This window comes from Cebus imitator, unplaced genomic scaffold (assembly GCF_001604975.1).
Source record: "Cebus imitator isolate Cc_AM_T3 unplaced genomic scaffold, Cebus_imitator-1.0 Scaffold66, whole genome shotgun sequence".
NCBI lineage: Eukaryota > Metazoa > Chordata > Mammalia > Primates > Cebidae > Cebus > Cebus imitator.
In genome coordinates, this window is record NW_016107381.1 from 4,580,545 (window position 1) to 4,607,319 (window position 26,775).

General features: G+C 46.7%; 1 protein-coding gene across 2 annotated transcripts in view; it reads left to right on the plus strand.

Annotated features, from left to right (window-relative positions):
* Window positions 1-3,680: 3,680 nt before the first annotated feature.
* Window positions 3,681-26,775, plus strand: part of ABTB2 (ankyrin repeat and BTB domain containing 2) — a 204,733-nt gene continuing 181,638 nt past the window's right edge. Inside the window, exon 1 of one of the 2 annotated variants that reach the window (XR_005200671.1) lies at window positions 3,681-5,012. Coding sequence is in view for 1 of the 2 variants with exons in the window: in XM_017530536.1 (XP_017386025.1) it covers window positions 4,130-5,012 (883 nt within the window). In the remaining variant the exon portion in view is untranslated. The remainder of the gene's footprint in view (window positions 5,013-26,775) is intronic. The other variant, XM_017530536.1, reaches the window with a different exon arrangement.

Genomic DNA, 26,775 nt, shown 5'->3' on the forward strand with positions numbered 1-26,775 from the left:
CCTCCCAGGTTCAAGCGATTCTCCTGCCTCAGCCTCCTGAGTAGCTAGGATTACAGGCATGTGTCACCACACCCAGCTAATTTTGTATTTTTAGTAGAGACCAGATGTTGGTCAGGCTGGTCTCAAACTCCCAACCTTAGGTGATCTGCCCGCCTCGGTCTCCCAACGTGCTGGGATTACAAATGTGAGCCACTATGCCCGGCCAACACATAGTCTTAAGCACATGTGGGTTCTGTGAGAGTTTAAAAAGAAACCTAGCCATTCATTACATTGCCCCATTCATCCAGTTAGTTTCATTCATTCACTTACTCAATATTTATTGAGCTTCTACTTTGTGCTCACAGTGCCCTAGGCAGATGGGATACAAAAGTGAACCAAATGGAGACTATCCCTTCCCTCATGGAGCTTATATTCTTGTAGAACAGAAAGACAATCAACAAACAAGCAGGTAATGCTCTCTGCTCTATAGTTTTCTCCAATAAATTTCAGATTTCTGCAAGCGTGAACATGTCAATTCTCTGCTTAAAGACATTCCCTCCTGACTAGCAGTGTTGATTAAAATCACCTGTGGGAGTTAAATATCTACATATACCAAATACACCGAAGGTGATCCACAAACTAAATTAAAATTTGGCCACTCTCCAAAGTCAAGGCCATAATCTACCCTTCTCATAAGACAGTTCTGTCTATACTTAAATAGTTGGGATTATAATGCCCTCACTTTCAAGATAAATTCCAGGGTATTTTATCTTCTAATTTCCAGAGGGTTTCTGATTGTGTAAGCACCTAGAAGACCTCACACCAGGTAAAGTTTCTAAAGTTTATTGCAAGCTACCTCCCTTATATGATTTTTGCATGGGCAATTCCAGATCTGCTTCTTAATTGCCAACTTCACTTGGAATTGTCCCAGTGTTTGCCAGTGTTCTATTATGTTCTTTTCCACTTGTCCAGCTTAATGACAGCTGTTTTTCTTTAAAAAAAAAAATAATGTTTGGATAAGGCCCAAGTTGGGATGACATTTTCTCTTAATTTGCATTCTTAAAATCAAACACATTACCAGCAGATTGGCTTAATTGAACACATGCACGTATATATAAGAAAGCATGTCCTTTCTTTTCTTGATCCAAAGTTTTGTATTTCACCACACTGGCCAACTCCCAAACGTTTAACTGAAATCAAAGAATTGGTTCATTTCTAAGATGGCTGGAGATATATGTATATTCTCTACCGTCCTCCTGTTCTTTTCCCCATGTCACATGAAACACAAACACAGGCATATTCTGGGTTTACTTGGTACCTCCAGTCCTCAGGTTGACTAGAAGACTGGGGAAAATTTGAAAGACAAGAGATCTATCTACAGTCTTTCCTAACTTCCTAGTTTCTTTGCCAGATTTTTCCATAAGGATTTTTCTTCCTTTTTTGCTTGAAGAAGCCTACTCCTGAGGGCTGCCAAACGCTTATTTCAGCACGTGTCTCTAAAAGATAAGAACACTTGTTAAACATCACCACACTACCATTACCACATCAAAAAAAAAAGTTATTTTGTAATCGCAAACATCAAGGCAGTGTTTCTAATGGTTTCATAATATCAAATGTTTACTGTCTTTTTAAAACAAAATCAATCATCTTGTGATTGGTTATGTTTTTAAAGTCTCTTTAAATGTATAGGTTTCCTTTCCATCTCTTTCTTTTGTTGCAACTTATTTATTAAAGACAGTTGTTTGTTCAGCAGCATTTCCCATGGCTGAATTTTGCAGAATATATCTTCGTGGTGCAGGTCAACATTCACAGGATTCTGAGATTCAGCTTGAGGCATGTTTAATTATCTACTCTTTAAGACATCAAGTAATTTGAATATATTAATATAAATCCCATACGCTATTTTTCCGAGAAATACTACAGGTGCTTCCTCAAATAACCTTTCCATTCAGTAAGTTCCCCGTTGTAAATTTCCAGTTGAATAATTTTCTTTATGTTTGATGGGTGCGCAGAACCAAGAAAAGGGAGGGCAGGGAAACCTTTCTGAAATTCATTTCCTTTAAATATATCCATTAGAGGGCGACATTTCCTTTACTATTATATTTCCCCAATAAAGTTTTTAATTGCATAAAATTTGGTTTTGTATTTTTGAAAAGTTGGACCTCATCGCCTACTTTAACTTCTAATTTCACATCTGTAAAGTGTGACTGCGTTCTCTTTTGTTAATTTGATCTCTGCAAACTTTTCTGTCTGAGATTACAGTACTTCCATCTTTGACTCTGTTCCCAATTCTAACCATCAGGCGGCGACATTGCATAAATAAAGACCCACGGAAAGAAAAAAATTAAGCGAAACTGCCAAATAAAAAGCAGTTTCACTGGGGGTAAAGGCCATTAATTTAAGGAGAGAGACAAACCAGACATTTCTAGTTCATATCCAACTCACGGCCCAAGGTCAGAACTATGTAAAATGCAACACATAGGAGCCATTCAGAAGTCGGAGAGGCTGACTTGGGGAGAGCAAACGCACAATCCCCCACTTGAGTCTTCGGTTCCAGTGGAGGGGGCATATGTCGGTTCGCGCAGGTGCGAATGAGTAGCCACAGGGCAGCGGCGGGACGTGCCTGGACCGGGCCTGGGGCTGCTGAACCAACAGCGCTCTGGCGGCCCGCTTGGGACACCCGCCCCAAGGCAGGTTGGCACCGGCGCTGCTCTTTGTACCCCGGTCAGCCACTCATTGTACCCCGGAATAAACTGGGTTCCGCTGAGGCATACGGCTCGCCCACCGGCAAGCGTTAGGAGGGGAACATGTGCACCCAGCTAGGTATTCTGAGAGCAGGCCAGGGCTAGGGACCGCGCTGCCACCTTCTCATTCTTCCTATAAGAACGCTCTCTAGCTCGGACAAATAGGATCCACCTGACAGCAAGTGGTATCTTCACACAGCGGTAACAGGGAAGTCACGGATCCTCTTGAGATTCTGACAAAAGTTGGGGCCCCCTCCCCACAGTGGCACTCAGAAAACTGCAGGTGAAACTGCAGCTGGGCGGAGGCACTCACAGGCCTCCTGGGACTCGTCCATGGATCAGATCCCAGGTGAAGAAATTCTGTCCCGACTGGAGCCGGCACAGCCGCTCAGAGAAACCTGACGGACTTGGGAAGAGAGGCAGGGACGTCCCACCTCCCTCCAAACACAGCCAGCGTTTCCTCTCGGATTGCGGGAGGGGCCTGGCGAAGGTGGGGGAGAGGTGGGGCGCCTGGCTGGGGCCCTCCCCATTCTCCCGGCCCCCACCCCGGGACGCCTGGCTGCGGAGGGCTCGAAAGCGAGCAGCGAACGCCCAAAGCCTGGGTGGTGGGAAGGTGGCAGCGCACTGTGGCTTTTCCTTTGCATTTTCTTTAAATTGTCAGCTCCGGAGCTATCGTTTCGACCGCTGCTTTCTCTTCTCCACTTCCACCTCCCAGTTCGCCGGCTCGCCCTTTCCCCTCCCCCAACCCTACTCCCATCCCCACCCCCATCCCAGCCGCGCGCCCCACCCTCGGCCTCCAGCCCCGCCTCCGCCGCCTCGGGGTTTCACCCGCGGCAGAGTGAAATCTGCATAGTGACCGCCCCCTCGGAGATCATTGGTGCATCCCCGCCCATCGCGGCCGCCGATTGGTAAGCCGCCAGGGGTTATTTACATGTCGGCCGCCCCCGGGTACCCAGCTGTGTCGCGGGCCGGCGCCGCACAGAAGTTTGCTGAGCGCTTTCTCGCAGGCTGGTCCCGGGCTAGCGCTGCTCCCCGCGCCGCCACCTCCTCCTTCTGCCGCCGCCGCCGCCGCCTCCCTGTTCTCCCGGGATTCCTTCTCTGTGGAGGACTGACACTCTGCTTGCGGGAATTAGAGGCCGACAGGGGGAGACCCGAGGGGAAACGGCGGGGGTCTTTCCAGTGACAGCTTCGAGTTGGGACGCCGGGCGCGTGGGGCTCCGGCTGGCCACGGATCTCGCCCACCGTCCCGCGGCCTCCGGGCAGGCAATGCGGACGCAGAGCCCCGCGGCGCAGAGAGGAAGGAGGGCGGCCCGGAGAGCCTAGAGCCTGTTTCTGCCCACTTGGAGAAGAGGGCATGGAGTTGTGAGCGCCCCTCGCTCGGCGACGCCGCCCCCGGCAGGCTCCCCATGGCCGGGACGTACAGCTCGACTCTGAAGACGCTGGAGGACTTGACCTTGGACTCCGGGTATGGGGCCGGGGACTCGTGCCGCTCGCTCAGCCTCTCGTCCTCCAAGTCCAACTCGCAGGCGCTCAACTCTTCGGCGCAGCAGCACCGCGGGGCGGCCTGGTGGTGCTACTCCGGCTCCATGAACAGCCGCCACAACAGCTGGGACACGGTGAACACGGTGCTGCCCGAGGACCCCGAAGTGGCCGACCTCTTCTCACGCTGCCCGCGGCTCCCCGAGCTGGAGGAGTTCCCCTGGACCGAGGGAGACGTGGCCCGGGTGCTCCGCAAAGGCGCGGGCGGCCGGCGGCTGCCCCAGTTCTCCGCCGAGGCTGTGAGGCGCCTGGCCGGGCTGCTCCGCAGGGCACTGATCCGCGTGGCCCGCGAGGCGCAGCGCCTGAGTGTGCTGCACGCCAAGTGCACCCGTTTCGAGGTGCAGAGCGCCGTGCGCCTGGTGCACAGCTGGGCGCTGGCCGAGAGCTGCGCGCTGGCCGCAGTCAAGGCGCTGTCCCTGTACAGCATGAGCGCAGGCGACGGGCTGCGCCGGGGCAAGTCCGCGCGCTGCGGCCTCACCTTCTCAGTGGGCCGCTTTTTCCGCTGGATGGTGGACACCCGCATCTCCGTACGCATCCACGAGTACGCAGCCATCTCGCTCACCGCCTGCATGGAGAATCTGGTGGAGGAGATCCGGGCCAGGGTTCTGGCCAGCCAGAGCCCTGAAGGCGGAGGGGCTGGAGGCGGGGAGGTGTCTGCTGAGGCCTTGGAGATGGTCATCAACAACGACGCAGAGCTCTGGGGCGTCTTGCAGCCCTATGAGCATCTTATCTGCGGCAAGAACGCCAATGGTAAGAGCGCCGGCCTCCGACTGGCAGACGGGGTAGGAGAGAAATCCCGCCCTGGGCTACTGGGGGAGTGCATTTCCTAGGACAAAGCTGGTGGCCGTGCCAGTACTTTGGGAGAAAGCGTTTGGTCTGAGGATGGGTTCATTTAATGGCACTTGTCGGAGATTGTCCTAAGCGTAACTGATTTTCGGAGGATAAAGTCGTGAATGATCTCCACCCTGTTCTGCGGGGCATTGTCACTAAGATCTTGGGGCTGTTCGTTGATTGGGAGAGAATGAACCTCTTGACCAAGCCATTCCTGAACCTCTCTTGAAGTGAAACTTACTGCCCCGTAGCTCTTTGCCGGGCTTGACTAGGTCTCTAGTTGCTGTCCTTCCCCAGCAGCTGTGCAGATTGACTGATTCCGCCCCCTAGTTTTCCCCAGCCCAATGGCAGCAGCCAAAGGGTCCCAACTGAAAGATCTGAGCCTTGATGAGATGGGGGAGGGGAGTGGGAAGCCTAAGATCTGAGGCTACGCCTTGTGCTTTGCTGGGCTGAAGGACGCCGTCAGGCGCTCTCTTGGGAGATAGAAGGGTAGTGGTGCGCTCTTAGTTGTGACCAGGAATGATGAAACCTGGGAACCCTTGACTCCCCTTCCTAGGAAAGTAACACAGATTGTCTCCTGGGGTCTGATTTTCCAAGCTGTCACCAACCAAATGAGCCATTGGTTAAAACCTTGCATTGTATTAAATGTTCCTTCTAGAAAAGAATGATGGCCCATCAAAAGGAAGAGATATGGAGGGATAGGTAACCGCACGGTGTCAAATCTGGGAAAGGAACCGGTAGGTGGTTGCACTTCTCTGAAAATGATGTGGATTTAGTGCAAAAGATGGAAGCAAAGCACTCGACCTATTCCCTGACAATGTTAGGGGATGTGACATTGCATTCAACTGCAAACTGCCAATGAGACTTCAATTTCAAGAATCAGCACCATAAACTGTTCAGAATAGTATTACAGTTAAATAACCTTATAATCTGATTGGAAGGTCATTTGGGGGGCATAAACTGGAAAGGGATAAAAGAAGTCAAAATGTGGTTTAACATAATCATGATAGCTGAAATATAAAATAACACCAAATGTGTCATCGTTGTTCTTAGCACTTTATATTTAACTCAAGTACTCCTAGCAAGCCTATTAGATAGGCACTTACTGTATAGTATTATGCCCATTTTACAGATAAGGAAAGTAAGGTACCCAGCAAAATAATCTATCTGCCCAACATTATACAGATGTTAAATGGCAAAACTGGAATTTGAATCCAGGTAGGCTTCTTTAAGGTTTTAGCCACCGGTGGAGAAGAAACAGTTTTTTGGGGGGAGGTTGTTTTGTTTTTCTTACTAGACTATAGCTCTGAGATCTGATGCTATAAGATAAGCATAAGATCTCTAGAACTCCCCATATGTGAGTTTGATCTTCTCGTCCAGTTTTTGAGAACAGGTGACATGTTACGTCCATTTTGAAGACACTCTATATACCCAACATGGCTTACTTTGACATTTATTGGTTTGGTTTTTAAATTCTGGCACTGCCAAAGAAGATGCTGGGAATTGAAGAGCATTTGCTTGTTAATTTTCTTCCTCTTAGGTCAGAGCTAAGGTCAGACCCAAATCTCAGTTGATGATGTCAGAGCTGCTTGTTGTGCTTCAGGTTTATGGCATCAGCACTGGGAACACCAGCTCCAGGGCAGGAAGTGGGGGGCAGGGGGATTTCCATCCAGTTGTCATAACTGAGGGAAAGAAGTCTATACTTTTGGCTGAGGGGAGGCCCAAACTGAACTCAAAGAAGTAAAGGCTCCTAGGAGAAAAGACTGATGACCTAACCCTATAAGACAAACCAGAATAAGGGTGGAACTGTAGATGCAAAACAAAACAAAAACACATCTTTCACACAGAACAGGTGCCCAGCACATTGAGAAGCTTCTCCCAGCTTTTCTAACTGCAAATTGAAGGAAGGAAGAGCAACTCCCTGCCCAGGACACCCTGAAGACGCAAAGTAGCCAGAAACTGCTAAAAAAACAGGCATCTTCTGCTAAAGGGCTTCCAACCAAATAACTATTTCTTATCTAGGGCCAGCATTCCTTGGGATTTCCTTTATAAAGTTGGGCTTTTGACCCACCTCCCTCTTTTTTTTTTTTTAAACAGGGTTTTGCTATCTTGTTACCCAGGCTGGAGTGCAATGGCGCGATCTCGGCTCACCGCAACCTCCGCCTCCTGGCTTCCTGTATGGGAGGACTTTATGGAGCTCCCCGCATCCTGCAATGCATTGCTCAGGAGAAAGTGATCCCTGCACTTGCCTGTCTGGGACAATATGAGAGTCATCCTCTTTTTTTTTTTTAATAGAGACAGGGTTTTGCTATGTTGCCCAGGCTGGTTCCAAACTCCTAGGCTCAAGCAGTCCTCCTGCCTCAGCCTCTCAATGTGTTGGGATTATAGGTGTGGGCCACCACACCCAGCCACGACCCCATGTTTTAACCTCGTCCTTACCCCCTCCCCTTTCCAAACAATCCTCCTTAAGCCTTGGTAGTCAAGACAGCAAGATTCTCTGTGGCAGACAACAAAGCTCCCTGGATGGTCAGAGCCAAAGTGTCTCCCTCTGTACATTCTCAAGTCTCCAGGGAACTCACTTGCAGGCGAGGTGACCATTCACTTCCACTTAGCAACTGGATGCTCATTTTTTATACATGAAAACCAGGGGGTGGCCACACTAAACAATAACCAGGCTGATTTATTAAGTCCCTTTAGACAAAGTGAAATGAATGTTTAGTAGAGGGGCAATGAATTACTTATGCCTGAAAGCTGGCTTCAGAGGGAAGCATAAACTGCTTAGGAACAAAATGGAGTGGCCCAAACCTTTGTTATATTAAAATTACCCCAAGGCCAGCAAGGTTACAGTTTACACAGCTGAAGACCAACTGGGGAATGACTGCATATGGGAGGGAGACTGCTGGTTAGAATTTTTGTCCTGCTGGTCTTCCCTTTAAATTATATATTTATTGTTGTTATGCCTGCTAATTATACAGCATGGGCACATGCATTTGACTCAGCTGTATAGGGCTTTTAAACTTAATGTCTTCCAACTAAGAATTTAAGGGCTCTAATCCATCTATTCCTGTCCACTACTCAGAATGCAGAATGAATATGGTTTTGCTCAGCAAAAGATGGATAATAAAAGTTCTGCAATGTTTATAAAACATGATCCTAGCTCCGTAGAGCAGCAGGAGTTATATACTGTTGCTCATTTGGTATTGACGTCCCCAATCCCATGGCAATGCCATGGAATGATGATATCTTCATGACTTCCTTAGGGTGGTAGGGAAACCAATTTAGTAGAGTAGTATTTATAAACAGGGAGTTTGCAGAAAATAGAAACTTTTCGCATCCACTCATCTCCCTCCCTATTCGCCTCTCTTCCTCCCATCCCTCATCACTCCCCGTATGTGAGTTTGATGCTAAGCATTGCTGCCAGGTTTCTTCCTGGCCATTTTTCTTACTAAGCTTTTGTGAGTGTCTGTGGCATTTTAGAAAATCCTATTCAATTTCTAGATTCTTAATGAAATGATGGGATATTGGTGAGAATATTCTTGTTCCAAAGAAGTATCCAGGGTGTACAAAAGGATTGCAGTATCCTAGTGTAACATGCACAAGACTTTGGCTTCACCATGAGGGTTTGAAGTCTACCTTTGCCATTTATTTTATTTTGTTATTTATTTAGAGACAGGGTCTTGCTGTGTTAGCGAGGCTGGAGTGTAGTGGGACAATCATAGTTCACTGCAACCTTGAACTTCTGGGTTCTAAGGAATCCTCCTGCCTCAGCCTCCCAAGTAGCTGGAACATGCCACCACACCAGCTAACTTTTTAAATTTTATTTTTGTAGAGACAGGGTCTTGCTATGTTGCCCAAGCTGGCCTTAAACTCCTGGGTTCAAGCAATTCTCCCGCTTCAGCCTCCCAGAGTGCTGTGATTATAGGCATGAGCCATCATGCCTGACCATACATACATACATTTGCCATTTACATGAGTGGCCTGGCGCAAATTTCTTAACCATTCTAACCTTCAATTTTGTCATCTGCAAGATGGGATGTAATAAGAGCATGTAGCTTATATGGTTGGTATGAGAATTAACTTAGAAGATAGATTTAAAGACCTTAGTACATAGTAAATGCTCAATAAATAGTAAATTCATTCAACAATTATTGAGCACTGATCCTATACCCACCACTGTTAAAAGTGCTGTGGACTAAGTGGTGAAAGGGGGAAAAGCCCTCCTCTAATGAAGCTTATAATCCAGTGGAGGAAATGAGAAAAAGTAAACAAGTAAGGATTTACTCTTAGTAGTAAATGTTGTTACAAAAATTTTTTTTAAGGGCAGGCTAATGGGATGGTGTGACAGGACTAATTTAAATGACAGTCAAGGAAGGCTTCTTTGAAGGTTTATTAGTAAGAGCCAGTAATATCAGTACTACTAAGGACCTTTAGGCCAAAAACAGTGACTGAAGACTTTTCCAAATTATTCAGTTATTCACCAGCTGAGACAAGTCTCAGCATCTCACCTACAGCTGAGAAAGAAAAGGGCTGCATGTAGAGCAGGAATAAAACCTCTTCCGGTTGTAGGACTCATTTAGCGATGACACTGTAGGATGAATTTCTACTGAGAGAATCAGCTGAAGCAGCAAGGGTCAATTGAGTTTGTTAGATGTTGTTTAATCAGTTTCCACACCTGGGTCGTCTGAAGGATGAGGGCAGCTTCCCATTTCTTTAATTATTTTATTAAAGCCAAGAGACTTGGTAAAACTGAAACAAAGCAAGCTTTGGAAATGAAAACTTATTATTTTTTTTCTTGCATGCCTGAGAAAGGCAATCCCAGCCTTAAGTAGTAAGAGGAACAAGGTAGGGTTGTTCCACTTCCTCCTTCTGAAGCTATACCTGACTCCCCAAACTGGAAGAGCCACCCCTCTGTGATGCTTCCTCAGCACCCAGGACATATTCTTAAACCATTTCCTGCTTGTGTCTGTCTCTCCCATCCAACTGTGCTCACAGTCTTCCCTGTACCTCTCACAGTATCTACAATAAGCGCACTATAAATGCTGGGCAAATGGTAGATTCCACTATACAAGTTTAAAATTTACATTTGAATTCCTTTGATACATCAGAAGAATCACTCCCCATTTCTACCAAGGCAGAAAATTTCCAAGTTGTTATTGATGAAGAGAGTCAGCATTTGGGGCTACATTAAACCTTTGGCTACCCTGATTTCTAGCGGGGTTCCCAAGTCTGGCTTTGATGTACAAGATGTGAGATGGGGGAGTTTTCAGATTAGGAGAATGCCTTCAGTGTGTGATACTCAAAGAGGAAGGGCTTCACAACAGACAACTAGTACAGCAGACTGCAGATAAGTCAACAGGAGGATTGAGTTGAAGCTTTCCTTAAGAATGGAAATACCAATGGCCCCCTTGCCAACAGAGCTGCCCCGAAGGACAATTTATGTTGATGACTATTGCTCAGAAGAGATTACATCTGTGTCCCACTCCATCTGCCTCCAGTCTGAGAAGTGAACCAAGGTAATCAATTGCCAAGACATTCCTGGGTTGGCATCCCAGGAATGGGATGAAACAAACCAGAGGCACTTTGCTGCACATCCTCAGATTTTCCTTATGCCACCTCACTGTTAGTATTTATCCTCTGCCAGACAGGACAGGGGGTAGATGTTTCACCTCTATTTCTCCTTTTCTGCAGCTGTAGTAATAGGTCCAACTTTTCTGCAGCACCTCAAGCTTATTCTCAGCCGTGAACTTTCCCCATATGAATCCTGTGAATGTGTGTCCTTTCACTGAGAGGTCTGTGTGAGTCCAGAATTCACATCTCAGTAATGGTCGGGCCAGGACTAAGTCCCATTTTGCTCAAGCTCTAAGCCTGTGATTTTCTTATAAAGAATTACAGAATCCAAGGTAGCAAATACAGGTCAATACTTGGCCGCCTTCAAATGGCAGCTAGGGTCAAACTCATAGCAAGAACAATACTTGTTATAGATCTTGTTTGTTAATGGCCTACAGTGTCCAGACCCTTTACATTTGTTAGGTCAGCGAGTGTTCACGACCACAGTGAAAGAGCAGGCACTGACACCCAGGGGTGTGTCTTCCTCCAAAGGATCCTCTTACTCTGTTTAAATGCTGCTTGCTGGCTCTTTCCACTCTGGAGGTGCCATTGATTTTAAAGAGCCATCATTGCTACTCCTGGGGGTGGAAGAAGGAGACACAGAGAGCCAGGGAGGTCTTTACAAGTGTCACCTGTTGGTGACCGATAAGCTCAGCTGAATAGAGAAGTGGCAGAGTCCACTGCGATGCTCTTCTAAAGGAGGGGTGAGTCAGCTCAGCAAAGGTGAATACAAGAAGGACAGAAGGCACCAAGAGGGATTTGAGTATAGGTCACTGGTCTTGGGGAGCTTTGTATACCTGTCCTGGAGTTGGCAGAAGGGCCTTTATGAAGGGGGCCTTGATTTCCTCTGAGTCTCCCGTGGTATCTGGCTGCTAAATCCATCTAAGTGTTGAGAGCACAGGGAGAGAATGAGTCAGTGACCTATTAAAGCACTGAAGGGCTCAGGCTTTGGAGTCTGAATTGAGTCCCAAATTACTTGCTTCTTACTGACCCAGGCCTTTAAGCAACTCACTCTAAGTCTCTATTTCCTCTACTGTAAAATGCAGGGCTTATATACATGCTGTTGTGCTCGGCGCATACTCAGTGCCCTGGGATGTGAGAGATGCAGCCGGGCTTGCTGGTGAGAGCACAGCACGGGGTGGGGCTGCCTGCCTGTAATTCCTCATAACCTCACTCGGGAGCTGTGTGACCCTGGCCAAGTTGTTTCACTTCCGAGCCTTAGTTTCTTCCTCCATCACAGGGCACTGTTGATATTTTGTCATGGGGCTATCTGGGGCATTGTAGAATGCTTCATAGCACTCTTCTGCCACCACCAGTTGAGACCATCAAAAATGTCTCCAGACTTTTCCAGATATTCCCTCGGAAGCCAATTCACCCTTGGTTGTGAAACACCACTCTATAAGATGGGACTGAAAATAGTACCCAACTCCTAGGATGGTTGTGAGGATTTTATAAAAGTCTCTGTAAGGGACTTTGCATTCTGTCTGGCACATAAAATATTATTATTATTATTGAGATGGAGTCTCACTCTGTCACCCAGGCTGGAATGCACAATCTCAGCTCACTGCAACTTCTGCCTCCTGGGTTCAAGCGATTCTCCTGCCTCAGCCTCCTGAGCAGCTGGGACTACAGGTGTGCACCACCACATCCAGCTAATTTTTGTGTTTTTAGTAGAGACAGGGTTTCACCATATTGACCAGGCTGGTCTTGAACTCCTGACCTCGTGATCCACTGCCTCGGCCTCCCAAAGTGCTGGAATTATGCATGACGCATGAGCCATGGTGGCCAGCCTCTAATTCTTATTTTCAACAAATTTGTGTTGGTTGCACTGATTGTGTTAATTTTTGCCAAAGTCTCTAGTGCAAGGAGAATCATGACTCAAGTCTCAGGGAGAAGGGTATCATTCACAAGGCTTTCCTTGGTGACTAACAGTTTATTTGGGAGGTAGGAGGAAGTTATGGAATCTGGAAAAAGCACCCTTGCACCCTGCTCAGTTATCGCCCTTGCCCCCAACACCAAGTGGTCTGGCAGTGGGCAGAGAGATGAGATCTCTCCCTCTGAGCTCAAGCCCACCTCTGCCAGGATGACAGCGACAGTGCACATTCAAAGCTCCAGGCTCCCAGAGAGCAATTCTGCTATGGATATTGGACCCCGCTTGTGGCAGCCGCCAAGTCCTCAGCCGCAGACATAGCAGGTGTTTTGTGTTTTGCTGGCCTGTCATGTAAACACACTTTGCGGTCTTCCTGCTTGTTTTAAAAAAGGCCTAAATGGTTTTGCAGCTTTGGTTGTGTGCTTGGAGCTGAATGCAGGACTGGGAGGAGATACATAGGGAACACAGCCCAAGTACGTCCGAGAAATGCCACGCCGGCATCATAATCAGCTGCTCACTCACTGAGCGCCAGCTACATCCAAGGCAATGGAGACAGATTAGCTGGGGACAAGACGCTTGCCTGTTTAGAGTTTAGAAGTATTTAGAATCTAGGAGGGAAAGCAAAGCATGTATACAGTTAGTTACAAAGAAGCTTGTAGTCACTACCTTCAAACAAAGAGGGAAGCACTGGAGATAGACTCCACTGCCTAGTCTACATTGCTGGTTCCCCATTGTGGGTGCTTTTCTGGAGCTGTTTCATTTGATCCTCCCAGCCCCTCTGGAAGGTAGATATAAATAACTTCCATGCCATAGTTGGGGACCTTGAAGCTTCTGGTGATTAAGGAGCTTAAGGGTAAGAGATGACTCCTGGCTGGGTGGGTGGAAGGAAGTCAGAGTTTCTTTGTGGAGGATGTGGCAGGTGTGCTAGTGATTCAGGCAGGTAGAGCTGCAACTGCAGAGGGGGGAGGGGGTGCAGAGCTTCCAGAGGCTTCCAGACAGAGGGAACAGTGTGAGCGAAGACCTGGAAGCCAATGCGTGTATGTTGGAGAGCAGCAAGTTCTCCTGCTTGGAGGGAAGGTTCAGATACATGATAAGCAGGAACTGTGGCGATAACACAGGAAAAAGGAAAGCTTTCCCACATCTTTTATCCAGATGTTAAGAAGCCTGCCAGAGTGCAGGATGAGAGTTTTCCAAAACTTATTTTCATAATTCAGAAATTGAGTGTGTCTTCTCCCTAGCTCATCTTAACCACAGCCCCAGACCTCCAATTACTCCTCTTGGTGATTGAAAACTTGACCTCAAAAATGCACTCGTCTGCTGCCCTAGCAGTAAAAATAATAAAAGAAGACCTTAACCGAGCAAACTTGGGATGAGAGGGGATGAAGAACAAGGCTTCTATCAACCCTTCTTTTCTTGTTGAATTTGGCTCTGACTCTGCATTTCTTCCATGGCCCTGAACACAGCATTTTAGGCCAAAGCAATCCCAGTACAGAATGAAGGTTGAGACTGGCAAACTTGTTAACTGAGGCCATGAGATTGACCCTTGCCAAAGCAGGACTCTTACTAGTGGAAGGAGAGAGCCGCATAAAACAGGGTGAGATAAGATGGTCCCAGAACGTTTTTTTATTTTATTTTAAGTCTGACTAATATATACAATATTCAACTTCCAGTTTAGGGTTTATTATTTTGGACAATTAAGAGCTCAATTCTCAGGGATGCTTACAATTTAATTCCTAGTTAATGTGTTTCCAGAGCATTGATAATAAAGATTTCAAGCATATTAAATGCTTAATATCATGGAACCACCTTATAGCCAATTGTCGTCTGAATTGGAGTCCCTAAGGTGCAGCTGAATTCTGCTGACAATAATAAAATGTGATAGGTCATCAATGGCTTAGCTAATAATTCAGGCATTGGTCTTTTTCCTGACTCCAGTGTTATGAAGTAATGTTCTTGTCACTTGACAAAGGTAAACTCCATGAACATACTGCAGAAATACATACATAGTCATTTGTAGTTAGTGACTTGAGGCCCATGGTTTGGTTCTTTTTTTTATTATTATTATTTTTTTAAATGAAGTCTCACTCTGTCACCCAGGTTGGAGTGCAGTGGTGCAATCTTGGCTCACTGCAGCCTGTGCCTCCCAGGTTCAAGCGATTATCCTGCTTCACCCTCTCAAGTAGCTGGGATTATAGGCATACCACCACACCTGGCTAATTTTGTATTTTTAGTAGATGGGGTTTCACCACGTTGGCCAGGCTGGTCTCAAACTCCTGGCCTCAAGTGATCGGCCTGTCTCAGCCTCCCAAAGTGCTGGGATTACAGGGGTGAACCACTGCGCCCGGCCCATGGTTTGCTTTCTTAAAGTAAGCTCAGGAGAGTCAGGCCCATGATGGAAAAATTTAACAAGAAAACCAAAGTTGGAATTCTGGACATACATGGTTAGAGTCGAGGAGACATTAAACTGGACCTCAAAGAGCATGAAACAGACCTCTCAGTGCATGAAAACCCTCCCCGTAGTGGAGGCCAAGCTTTTATTGAAACCTTTATAACTCTTTTTAGTCTGTACCTTTTTAAATATGAAAATTAGTATTTGCTGTGTGGAGAGCTATTAATAAACAAGCCCGGGGCTCACCCACCAAGCGGGTATACGTCCACAAGCATCCGGAACAATCCAGTACAGAGAGGGGAGGTTTGGGTCCAGAAAATTCTGGGGTGGGGCCTGCCCCCTTGGTGACCTAGAGTGGATCATTCCATCTCTTGGATCTCTGTTTCCTTATCCGTGGTGTGGAGAAGTTGGACTACACTCCCCAGGGCCTTTCTGTCTCTGATAATGTTTCTAGACCCCACGTGGACACCGTGCCATCATTTTCCTAAGGTCGAGCACTGTAATTGGTATCCTTGGGAAACAAACAGCCCAGGGTGGTACTGGATGAGCTCTCTGAAGACCTGGCTTGGTAATAGGGCCAGACACCGTCTTTTTAATATTTAATATTAAAATTAACTGTGATGACTGTACTCAGGTTTTCCTGTGCCCCTTTCCCCAGAAAGATGAGTGCTGCATGCTTCTGGCTGACCTCATGCTTCGGTGACAGCTGCGCCCAGGCCCTGGCAGGCCGGCACTGTGGTGAGATCTAGCTTCGAGGTGACTTCATACAGCCTGTGCTTGAAGCCCGCCTACCCAGACTTGGGTATTTATAGCAGGGGAGCAGCTAGAGAAAAAAAAAATTAAATATGCTACACCCTTCTTTATACGATCTGAAACAGAGACAGGCATTGTGAGGAATTTCGAAGGCAGAGCTGTATAATCCAGCAGGATATTTTTAAATGCTGTTTGTTGCAGTTGGCAGGGCCGGTGTTTCAAAGAGGAGGGAAAATGAGAGTAACTGAGGATGACAAGCTGCCAGGAATGCTGAGGGCTGAGACATGGAGCTCCATGCTCCGCGGTATATAGGCTCTGAACCCTGCTCTACTTCACCGTCACATAGCTTGAATGGGGCTATGGGCAGGTCAGGATGAGAGGCTAGGGAAATGGGGTGGCTTGTCTGTCCCTTTTCCCTGTCGGCCCATCCACCTTCAAATTCCAAGTTGAAAATCAGTGAAACCTTCTGGAGAGGCAGAACATATAGCAAAAAAAAAGTTGGTTTTGTGAAAGCCAGGGACCTGGTTGTTTCTTCTTCTACCCATCTCAGCAGCTGGGTAATTAAAGTTCTACATGGGGACACAATTGGGAAGCAAGTTGCTTGCAGCTGTTCTTCTGGAGTTAATCCTCTGAAGTACAAGCTGGGCAGGCCAGGACTATGCCAGGACCCAATTCAGTAGCAGGTGAGAAGGCCTCAGAGGTAGAGCTGCCTCTGAGAAGGCATCAAAATGTCCCCTACCTGTCCAGTGGGTGCTTGTAAGGTATCCTAAGTAGTGTTTTCTACCACACTGGTCTTCGAGGAGACAAATGGTGATGGTGGGGGTGGGAGCCTGAGGACTAGGTAGGGGAGAGGCCAGGTTCTGTTTGGGGTACATCCATTTGTTCATCCAACAAATATCTGTTAAGGACTGTGTACTGGGCACTGTGCCAGGAGCTGATGATGCAACAGATGAATAAAAGGGACCTGAGGGAGGGCAGGGTGCAGGCTGCGTGGATGATGAGGCAGAGCGAGGGGAATCACATGAGGCCAGCCTGGCTGGAGAAGGCAAGCTCCCGGTAGAGGGCATAGCAAGCGTTCCTGGTGGGTTCGAGGAGCACCAAGATGGTCCTTGCGTGTGGCTGGGGCAAGGGTGGCAAGAGATGTGGCTGGAGAGGAAATGGTGGGGTGGTTAGTGGGGTAGGCCATCGTGTAACGATTGGCTGGCTTTTGGTTCTGAGTAAGCTGGAAGGCACTGGAGGGACTTAGGCACAGTGACTTGACCTGACTTGTATTTCAGCAAGGTCACTCTCTGTTGTGTTGGAAATGGACTTTAGTATCAAGTGTGGAAGCAGCGGGACCAGCCACTGGCATTTGCCAGCAGCTTGGATGTGTGAGGTATGAGAGAGGAATCAAGGGTGATACCAAGTTGCCATGGTCTGAGCAACTGGAAGGAGGGAGTGGCCATTGGCTGAGGTGGGAAAAGCTATGTACAGAAGAAGCAGGACTGCATTGTAGATCCCAGTGTGGTTTTGGCTGTCTGTCTCAAATCACATACAGATATCAAATAGGTTGGGCCAGGCACTGTGGCTCACACCTGTAATCCCAGCACCTTTGGAGGCCAAGGGAGGTAGATCGCTTGAGCTCAGGAGTTCAAGATCAGGCTGGGCAACACAGTGAAACTCTGTCTCTACAAAAAATACAAAAATTGTCTGCATATAATGATGCACATCTGTGGCCCTGGCTACTTCAGAGGCTGAGGTGGGAGGATTGCTTGAACCCAGGAGGCAGAGGTTGCAGTAAGCTGCGATCACACCACTGCACTCCAGCCTGGGCAACAGAGTGAGTGAGACCCTGTCTCCAAAGAAAGGACGTTGGCTGGGAGACAGGCCACCTTGAACTTCATTAGTCATATGATGGATTGAAATATTGCCTTTCTTTGCCCTTCCAGAGGGTTTGCTCAGTACAGCAGGGCTACGTACAGATTCAGACAATAGAGATTTAATATTCAGTCTTATAATCTTTGGCTGATGGCCATAAGAGCCCCTGAATTTTGCTTTCTAGCTTCTTTGTAGGCAGCCAGCAGGCTTTAATAAAGATCATCAACTCTGTTGTTTCCTGTCATCAAAATGGGGCCTGTTTAATTAGTCCAATTGTTCTGTGGATCATTGTGACTTTGTGTCTGTGTCCTTCAGTTCTGGGAAAGCAAGACTCCATTTTTCAGGCAGCTTTGGATTCCTTGAGGTCAAGTCTGGGTCAGAAATTTGGCCAAAAAAAGAACACTCTTAGATGATTTGAGAAGGCATGGGAGCCTAGAGTGGTGTCCAAATTTTTGGGGAGTATCCAAATGCCTGTTGGATGCTTTGACCTCTGCTGTTCAGAAGGGGCAGGGTGCATGGGGATGCTAAGAGATGGGGTTTGAAGGGCTTGCCACTGTCTGACTGCCAGCTAGATACTGTTGTCTCTGCCCCTCAGTTTTCCTCTTCTGTTAAATGGGGTTGCCATAGTTCCTAGCTCACAGGGTTGTTTCAGTGGTTTTCAATCCAAGATTCACATTAGCATTACCTGGATAGCTTAAAAATAAAAGTGTGTGGCCGGGCGCGGTGGCTCAAACCTGTAATCCCAGCACTTTGGGAGGCCGAGGCGGGTGGATCACGAGGTCAAGAGATCGAGACCATCCTGGTCAACATGGTGAAACCCCGTCTCTACTTAAAATACAAAAAACATTAGCTGGGCATGGTGGCGTGTGCCTGTAATCCCAGCTACTCAGGAGGTTGAGGCAGGAGAATTGCCTGAACCCAGGAGGCGGAGGTTGCGGTGAGCCGAGATCACGCCATTGCACTCCAGCCTGGGTAGCAAGAGTGAAACTCCGTCTCAAAAAATAAATAAATAAATAAATAAATAAAAATAAAATAAAAGTGTGTGTGTGTGTGTGTGTGTGTGTGTCTGTCTGTCTGTCTGTCTGTCTGTCTGTCTGTCTTAAGGCCCTACCTCCAGAAATTCTGAAATAAATGGATAAATGGTCTCGCATGGGGCCCAGACCATGTGGGTAGCGTTCCTGGGAGAGCCTGGTACATAGTGAGCATGCAGGCATTAGCTATTATTAGTGGTGAAAGCATCCTTGTTCTGGAGTATGTCTTTTTGCCCCACCCAGGATGGTGACTTTCCTTCACTTCACAGCCACAGCTGCTTTGGCTCACCCATCTGGAGGGATCACCAAAGAACACTCAAGAGAAGCTTGAATTGTTAGGTTTACAGGGAAAGGGCATGGCTAGATCTAAAATGGGAGCAGCATAGTAGCCCGGAGTGGTGGAGCACACCTGTAATCTCAGCTACTCGGGAGGCCGAGGCAAGAGGATCACTTGAACCCGGGAGGCAGAAGTTGCAGTGACCTGAGATTGTGCCACTGCACTCCAGCCTGGGCAACAGAGTGAGACTCCGTCTCAAAAAAATGAATGAATGTCAGTGAGACTCCATCTCAAAAAATGAATGGATGAATGAATGAATAAATTAATTTTAAAAAACAGGAGTGACACCATATGATGTTATTTGCCCCACTGGTAGATGAAGTGACTACTGTGATTCCCATCATTAAGAGGAGGAAATAAAGGCACGGAGAGGTTGAGTAGCTTGCTCATGGTCACACAGGTAATAAGTGGTAGAGACTGTGTTCAAACCTAGACAGCCTTACCCCTGATTCTCTACTCTTCAACCATGTATGTTCCCTTCCCAGCCAGAGAAGCCAAGAGACTGAATTCTCAACTCTGATACCCAGCACAGACCTACCGTGGTTGAACTTTTACGAAGCACCAGGCCCCAGCCCATGTACTTCATGCCTATTATGTGATTCTTACCATCATATATACTCTTACTCTCATTTTGCAGCTGAAAAAAACTGAGGCTCAGAGAAGTTCAGGTGACATAGCTAGTCAATGACACAGCCGGTCTCTTTGAGCTCTGAAGTCCTCATGTGCCCTGTGGTCTCCTCCTCCTGTCCTCAGGAGTGGTCTGGGTGGGAACGAAGCACATGCAGTGATTTCCTGAGCAAAGAAATGAATGGATTGGCCCAAGAGGACAAGAGTAACTGAAGCAAGGCCAAAGCATCCCTTGCTGCATCTCAACAACTGAGCCATTAGGGGCCTGAAAATAGTAACATCGCCCAGTGGGGTGGCCAGCCAGCTGGGGCTGAGACCTGTGGGGTACATATTTGTTTCTCTGTGTGTTTCAAGATAATACCCTGTGAAGCACATTGCTTCACGTCTGTTAGTGTGAATGAAATTGCCTCTGAAAGGTTGTGTGTATTGGTTGCTTAAAATAGCTCAAGAGGAAGAATGTTTGGAAGCTGTTAGCTCCTTGAGTCTATTTCCTTGATTTACGATACTTTGGAGAGTGTGGGGCCTCTTCTTGTTTATCCTTCTGGCTTTTCCTTTCTACCATGTTTGAGTCCTCATGTCATCATAAGCCAAAGGCATTTGTCACCAGAAAATGTGGCAACCTTTCCTAAGTAATTTAATGGGGGACCCTTTACATGTTTAATCTTTTTCTTTTAAAAGGAGTGGAAATGGGGAGAGGTCATTTGTTTTGGAAATGGCCATTTCTCTCTTCCAGCTGAAAACGTTCCAAGATCAGAGCAATGGCATTTACTTGGGAGTAAGAAAAATTTATTTTATCTTTCCGTTCACACTGAGGCCTGCCCTGGGAAGTCATGAGTTTTCTTAGAACTTTCATCTTGTGGTGCCCAGGAGACCTGACAAGCTGTGAGTGAGAGGAGCCACGGAGCTGCTCTGTTCAATACAGCGGTCACTTGCCGCATGTAGGTATTTAAATGTATTAAAATTCAATAAGGTTTAAAAAATCATTTCCTCAGTCACACAAGTCACATTTCTTGTGCTCCCTCATCATATGTGGCTTGTGGCTACCATATTGGACAATGCAGCTATAGAACATCTCCATCATCACGGACAGCTCCGTGCAACAACACAGCCATTAGAGTGGGTCAGCAGTGGGTCACTTGGGGCCAGTTTTCTGGGTTCTCACAGGTCTAAAAATTTTAACCATTCCCCAGCTCCTCAGAAGCCCTCTATTTGCAGAAACAAGAAGATTCATGGAAGTGGAGATTAAGGCCATTGATTCTTGTGGCTCTAACCTCTGGACCCTTGACACAAGGTCAGGTTTTATGATTTCCAAGCTCCATGGCCCAGGGCAAGTCACTTAGCCCCTCTGAAGTTGTTTCCTTGTTGGTGAAATGGTGTTTTAAAAAACCTCCCAGGGATGATGTAACTATTTAAACAAAATAGCAAAATGTATATAAAACAGTTAGCATAAGGCTTGACATGTAGTAAGAACTTAGATGTGTTACAATGTTTTACATGTGTTTTCTCCTTTGAGCCACACAGTATCCAGCAGAGGTGGATACTGTTGCCAACTTCAAGATGATGGAACAGGCTTGCCAGAGTGCTATTGCTACCATCACTGCCACTGTTCCTGTTGTTGATATTTCTAGGCTTGGGTTCTGCTTTTTTCCTCCAAGGCTCATCTTTCCTACTGAGCTTGTTGATTGGCCCCTTGTCATAAATCAGAGGATATATGTTTGTTTGTTTGAACTAGGAGCTCTTCTGAGCTTTCATTCAGGGAGTGTTCCTTTCACCAAGGGAGGTGAGCTCTTTTCAGAGATGTTTGCCTAAAGCTGGCCTATTGGTATCTACTTGGAAAGCTGCCACCAGGAGAGCCACTGCCAGGATCTGGGGCTTCTTGGAACTTGAGGTTAAGGCTTTTAGTGCTTCACATGCCCTGTGGTCCTTTGGCATCCTTTGCCATGAGGACTGAGCCTAACAGAGCCTTCAGTGAGATCTTAGCCAAGGGTGGCTTTGGGAGGAGTATCTTTGAGAACAGTAGGACCAAGAGAGGCCTCCCTTGAGCTGTAGAAAGAATCTTTCCTAAAAGATATTTGGTCACACCTGGATCCTAGGTTCATACTCCACTACTCACTTGGCTAGGTCATATAGCTAATTATTTAACTGTGATACCTTAGTTTTCTCATCTGCAAAACAGAGATTATTAAAACTTACCTGGCAGGCTGGTTGTGTGAATTAAATGAGATGATGCTAAGTAAACATTTAGCCCAGCACATAGCAGGTAGGTATGAGTGCATACCACCAGGTATGAGCTACTGTTGCCATCCTCATCGTTGCTGCTTCCTAGCAATGGTATTTGGTGCATTTATTTTTCCATGTGTTGTTTGCATTTTCTCCTTGAGAATGTATTATCTGTCTAGTCAGAAACAGTGACCCAGAAGGGGGTTAGCATGTAAAGTGAGTGTCTGAGTTAAACTTGTATATTATGGACTCTGTGTGGTCTTTTTCCTTCCTTCTTCCCTTCCTTTCCTTCCTGTCCTTTTTTTTCTTTTCTTTTCTTTCTTTTTTTTTTTAGGATGGTGAGGGCGGAGGTGGTAAAAAGCATGACTCTGTGCAGTTATCATTTCGGTACCCCATGAGGTGACCAGCCCGCCGCCTTCCTGCTGGTTCAAGCTGTATAACAAGCACCACCCAGTCAAACAGTGTAATCAGAGCTGAATTATTTCTATAGGATTAATTTGTGGTGTGACGTGCTCATGTATTTATGCAATTGCCACTCATTTGCCAGCATCCAGAATGTGCTAAAGCTGCCACTGGTGATGAAATTGAAATAACTTGGAGCCGTATGTAGGGAATCCAGTAATTTTCATCGCCATTGTTACAAGGTTGTTTAAACTGGAGGAATCCAAATGGCACCAAGAAATGATGATATCCCTACTTTCCAGGAACAGTTCTACTTAGGCACCAATCTCAAAGAGAAACTTCTAGGAGAAAACAGGAAGGACACGAGGCCAGGATATTGCATTATTGTGCTGCCATTGGGGTAACCGGGTCCCCACCGAGGGCCCTCCCAGGCGGACCACACCGTCATCTTTTGTGAGGCTTCCCTGGCACTGACAGATCACTCATGGTTAATGGGTAACTTAGACTCTTCTTGCCAAATAGTTGCTTTGTTTGTTATCTGTGCTATGGTCTCCTTCCTTGTCAGCACAGCCCCTCAGACCTCAAAAGGATGAACATGTGGGGGAGGGGGGAGCACGTGGTGACCTGTAGCATGAGTCCACATACCTCTTCCCCTCTCCCTAAGTCACTCATTGCCAGACCCTGGCTGGTTGCAGAAACATCTTGAGGCACTTTAAAAATTGATGTTCTGGATTGGGTGCAGTGGCTCACACCTGTTATCCTACCGACTTTGGGAGGCCTAGGTGGAAGGATCACTTGTGGCCAGGCATTCGAGACCAGCCTGGTCAACATGATGAGACCCTGTCTCTATATAAAAGTAATAGTAATAAATAAGTTTTAAAAATAAGGTTCATATTCTGGAACCCACACTGAATCTATTAAGTGAAAACCTCTAAAAGTGGGGCTAGGACATCTGTTTTTGTTTTGTTCTGTTTTGGGAAGGACTTTCCCTCTGTCACCCAGGCTAGAGTACAGTGGGGCAATCTCAGCTCACTGCGACCCCCGCCTCTGTTCAAGCGATTCTCTCACCTCAGCCTCCCAAGTAGCTGGGACTACAGGCACGTACCACCACAGCCAGGTAATTTTTTGTATTTTTAGTAAAGACCAGGTTTCACTATGTTGGCCAGGCTGGTCTCGAATTCCTGACCTCAAGTGATCCACCTGCCTCAGCCTCCCCAAGTGCTAGGATTACAGGTGTGAGCCACCATGCCCAGCAAGGACACCTGCATTGTTATTATTTTTAGAAGGAGTCTTGTTCTGTCGCCCAGGCTGGAGTGCAGTGGTGCAATTTCAGCTCACTACAACCTCCGCCTCCTGAGTTCAAGCAATTCTCCTGGCCCAGCCTCCTGAGTTCAAGCAATTCTCCTGGCTCAGCCTCCTGAGTAGCTAAGATTACAAGCATGCACCACCACATTCAGCTAATTTTTGTACTTTTCATGGAGACAGGGTTTCACCATGTTGGCCAGGCTGGTCTGGAACTCCTGACCTCAGGTGATCCACCCTCTTCAGCCTCCCAAAGTGCTGGGAATACAGGCATGAGCCACCACACCTGGCCGACATCCTGTGGTGATTCCAGAAAAACAGTCAGGTTTGGGAATTCCACATCACTGGGGGGTGGGTTTTGTTCTGTGTTCCTCTGAGAGTATGTATGGGGCAAAGGACCCTCTTGAGGATGTACAGTTTGGGAAAGGCCAGGCAGAGAGTAGGCTGGTCTTTGAGGGTCTTCTTTGTGGGTGGTAAGATGGAGATCATGGTCAGGGTGATTTGAGTAGGGGGAGATGGGGGGGGAGGTGTTCGACAAGGTAACTGGTGTTTACTGGATGCAATGTTGTTTAATCTTTTCAACCAAATGTGATGAGTTGGTGGTGGTAAAAATACAGGTTGATATTTGTTGAATGCTACTCTGAGGTGAGCAGGACACTGGTGATTTGCATGCAGTATCCTGCGGAATTCTCACTACAGTCTACCAGCTGTAGGTCACATCATTTATCCTCATTTTACAAATGAGGAAACTGAGGCCTTAAGAGAGTTGAAATGACATGTTCAAGGTCACAGATTCGCAACAAGTGGCAGAGCCAGCGTTTGAGATTAGTACTGTCAGACTTCAAAGCACATGTCTTCCATGCTCAAAGTTTTAATCAAAAGCATTAGGCTGCCGGGTCAAATAAGAATCCTGCATTATAAATACAGTGTCAGAATGTTTCCAGAAAGATGCTTGTGCCATCTTTCCTCAAGGTACTGCCCTTTGGCCCTCCTAGTCCTGGCTTTGAGAACCTTGTTATTTCTCCAGGCTGAGAGCAGCAGCCAGTTGCTGCGCCCGTCCTTGAGCTATCTGTGTTTTGGTCTGCTGTTCCTCCTCCTCAGCCCCTGCCTCCTACCCTACACAGCCCCTGTGTGCAGACAGAGGCCCAGAATCGGGGCCTTCCTCAACAAATAAGCCAGGTTCTGGGGGTACTGCAGTCACCACCCAGGTGCAAGCCCAGCACAGGACTCCTCTTAGCCAGCACTCATCTGAGTCTGCTCACTTGCACTCAAATGGTTGTCCTCCTTGGTAAACTGAGAAGCAGTAGAGGCTTGTGATTGATGGTGTGGGTATGAAGCTGGGCTACCTGGGTTCGAATCTTGGATCCGCTTCTTCTTTAACAAATTACTTCAGATCTCAGTGCCTCAGTTTACTTGTCTCTAACATGGGGATAATACTACTTACCTCTCATATGATAGTTGCAGACAAGATCAAATGAAATACACCTGCTAAAATGCTTAGAACAGGGCCTGGCACATGAGTCTCCCATCTGTCAGTCATGATGGTGATGATGATTACTAGTTGGGGGTTACCTTTGGTGACCCTTCCCTTGGCATGGAGAGGGAGCCCACCCATGTGGAGTATTAACCCTGAGTCCCACAGTAGGGAATTAAGGGGCTTGGGAAAAAAATCTGGGTTTAATTCCAGGTAAACTGCCTTTTTTTTTTTTCTTTTTTATTTTATTTTATTTTATTTTATTTTATTTTTTTTTTTTTTTTTTTTAAGACAGGTTCTCCCTCTGTTACCCAGGCTGGAGTGTAGTGGCACAATCATGGCTCACTACAACCTCAAACTTCTGGGCTCAAGTGATCTTCCCAGCTCAGCCTCCCAAATAGCTGGGACTACAGGCACAAGACACCATGCCCAGCTATTTTTTTAATTTTTTATAGAGATAAGATCTCACTATGTTGACCAGGTTAGTCTCGAACTCTTGGCCTCAAGCAATCCTCCCACCTCAGCCCCCCAAAATGCTGTGCCTGGCCTGGCTGCTTTTTTAATGTGATGCTGGGCAGGTACCTCAACCTGTTTGTTTTTTAATCTACAAACTGGGAATGACAGTAGTGCCTGCCTTATGGTGTTGTAAAGGTGAAAAGCAAAAGTATAAACTGCTTCTCATAAGGTGCACGGGCTCAGCTGACATTGAATGAATAGGAGGAAAAATATGAGTTGAATAAGGGAAAAAAAATCAGCTCAAATGTTATATACAGCACAATACAATTTAGATAAAAACAAATATGAAGATGTGCTGAAGGCGTACATTACTGCTACAATAAATACCGTACAAGAGAGAAAGTGAGGGGACGGGGAACATGGATAGTGGTTACGCCTCATGGGAAGAGGGGAGGGGATGGATTAATAAAGGGAGGCTCATGTGGGTTAGTTGCATGTAGATGGTTGCCAAGGCTCTAGCTTTTGTTTGGGAGTTGAGTTCACATTATAACTAATTAAAAATGGTCATGAACCAAAATTTTGATAAATCCAATTTGTGCACCTGAGGTTAAAAAATTAGTGGGTTCTCAATAGGTGGTAGCTATTTATTATCCCGTGAACCACCTGAACCATGCCACAGGCCACCATTCATACCCTTTCCAATTGCCTCTCATCTGTGTGAAATGCCCTGAGAACTGAGTTTTTTCTCCTCCAGCCGCAGTGGCTTTCATATGGGAAACACAGAACAGTGAGGATATTTAAGTTGCCTGGATTCTTAGGTTGGGGCAGGTCTTAGGCGTAAGCTCCCGTGTGTATCTAAAAAAGCTGAACAAAGACAGGCTTGTTTTTGTCCTTGCTGTGCCAGATGTAAGGCTTTCATTAGAATCACCTTAAGAGCATTCATGTTAGCCAGGAGATTTTTTTTTTTCCAAGAGAAACGTTTGGGTTGGATCTGATGGTGTTTGCCTTGGTGTCATTTTAAATGTTTCTGGTGCCTTTGTCACCACTCGCACCATGACCTTTGCCTGTGGCTTTTTTTTTTTCTTCCTGTGGCTTCCTTCCCTTAGTGGAAAGGGGAAGCACCAAGATGTTTGAGACGCCTCAGTCATGTGCTTACTGATCCCTGTATCTGGGTATAATGTATTCTCGTGTCCTGCTCCTGTCTCCTGAATTTGACAAAGTAGAGGAGCTAAGAACATAGGTTTTGGAATTTGTGAGACCTGGGTTCTATTTTGGGATCTTCACTGTGTGATCTGAGGTGGAGGCATTACCTGTTATTCCTTTATTTTATTATTTTATCATATATGTGTGTGTGTGT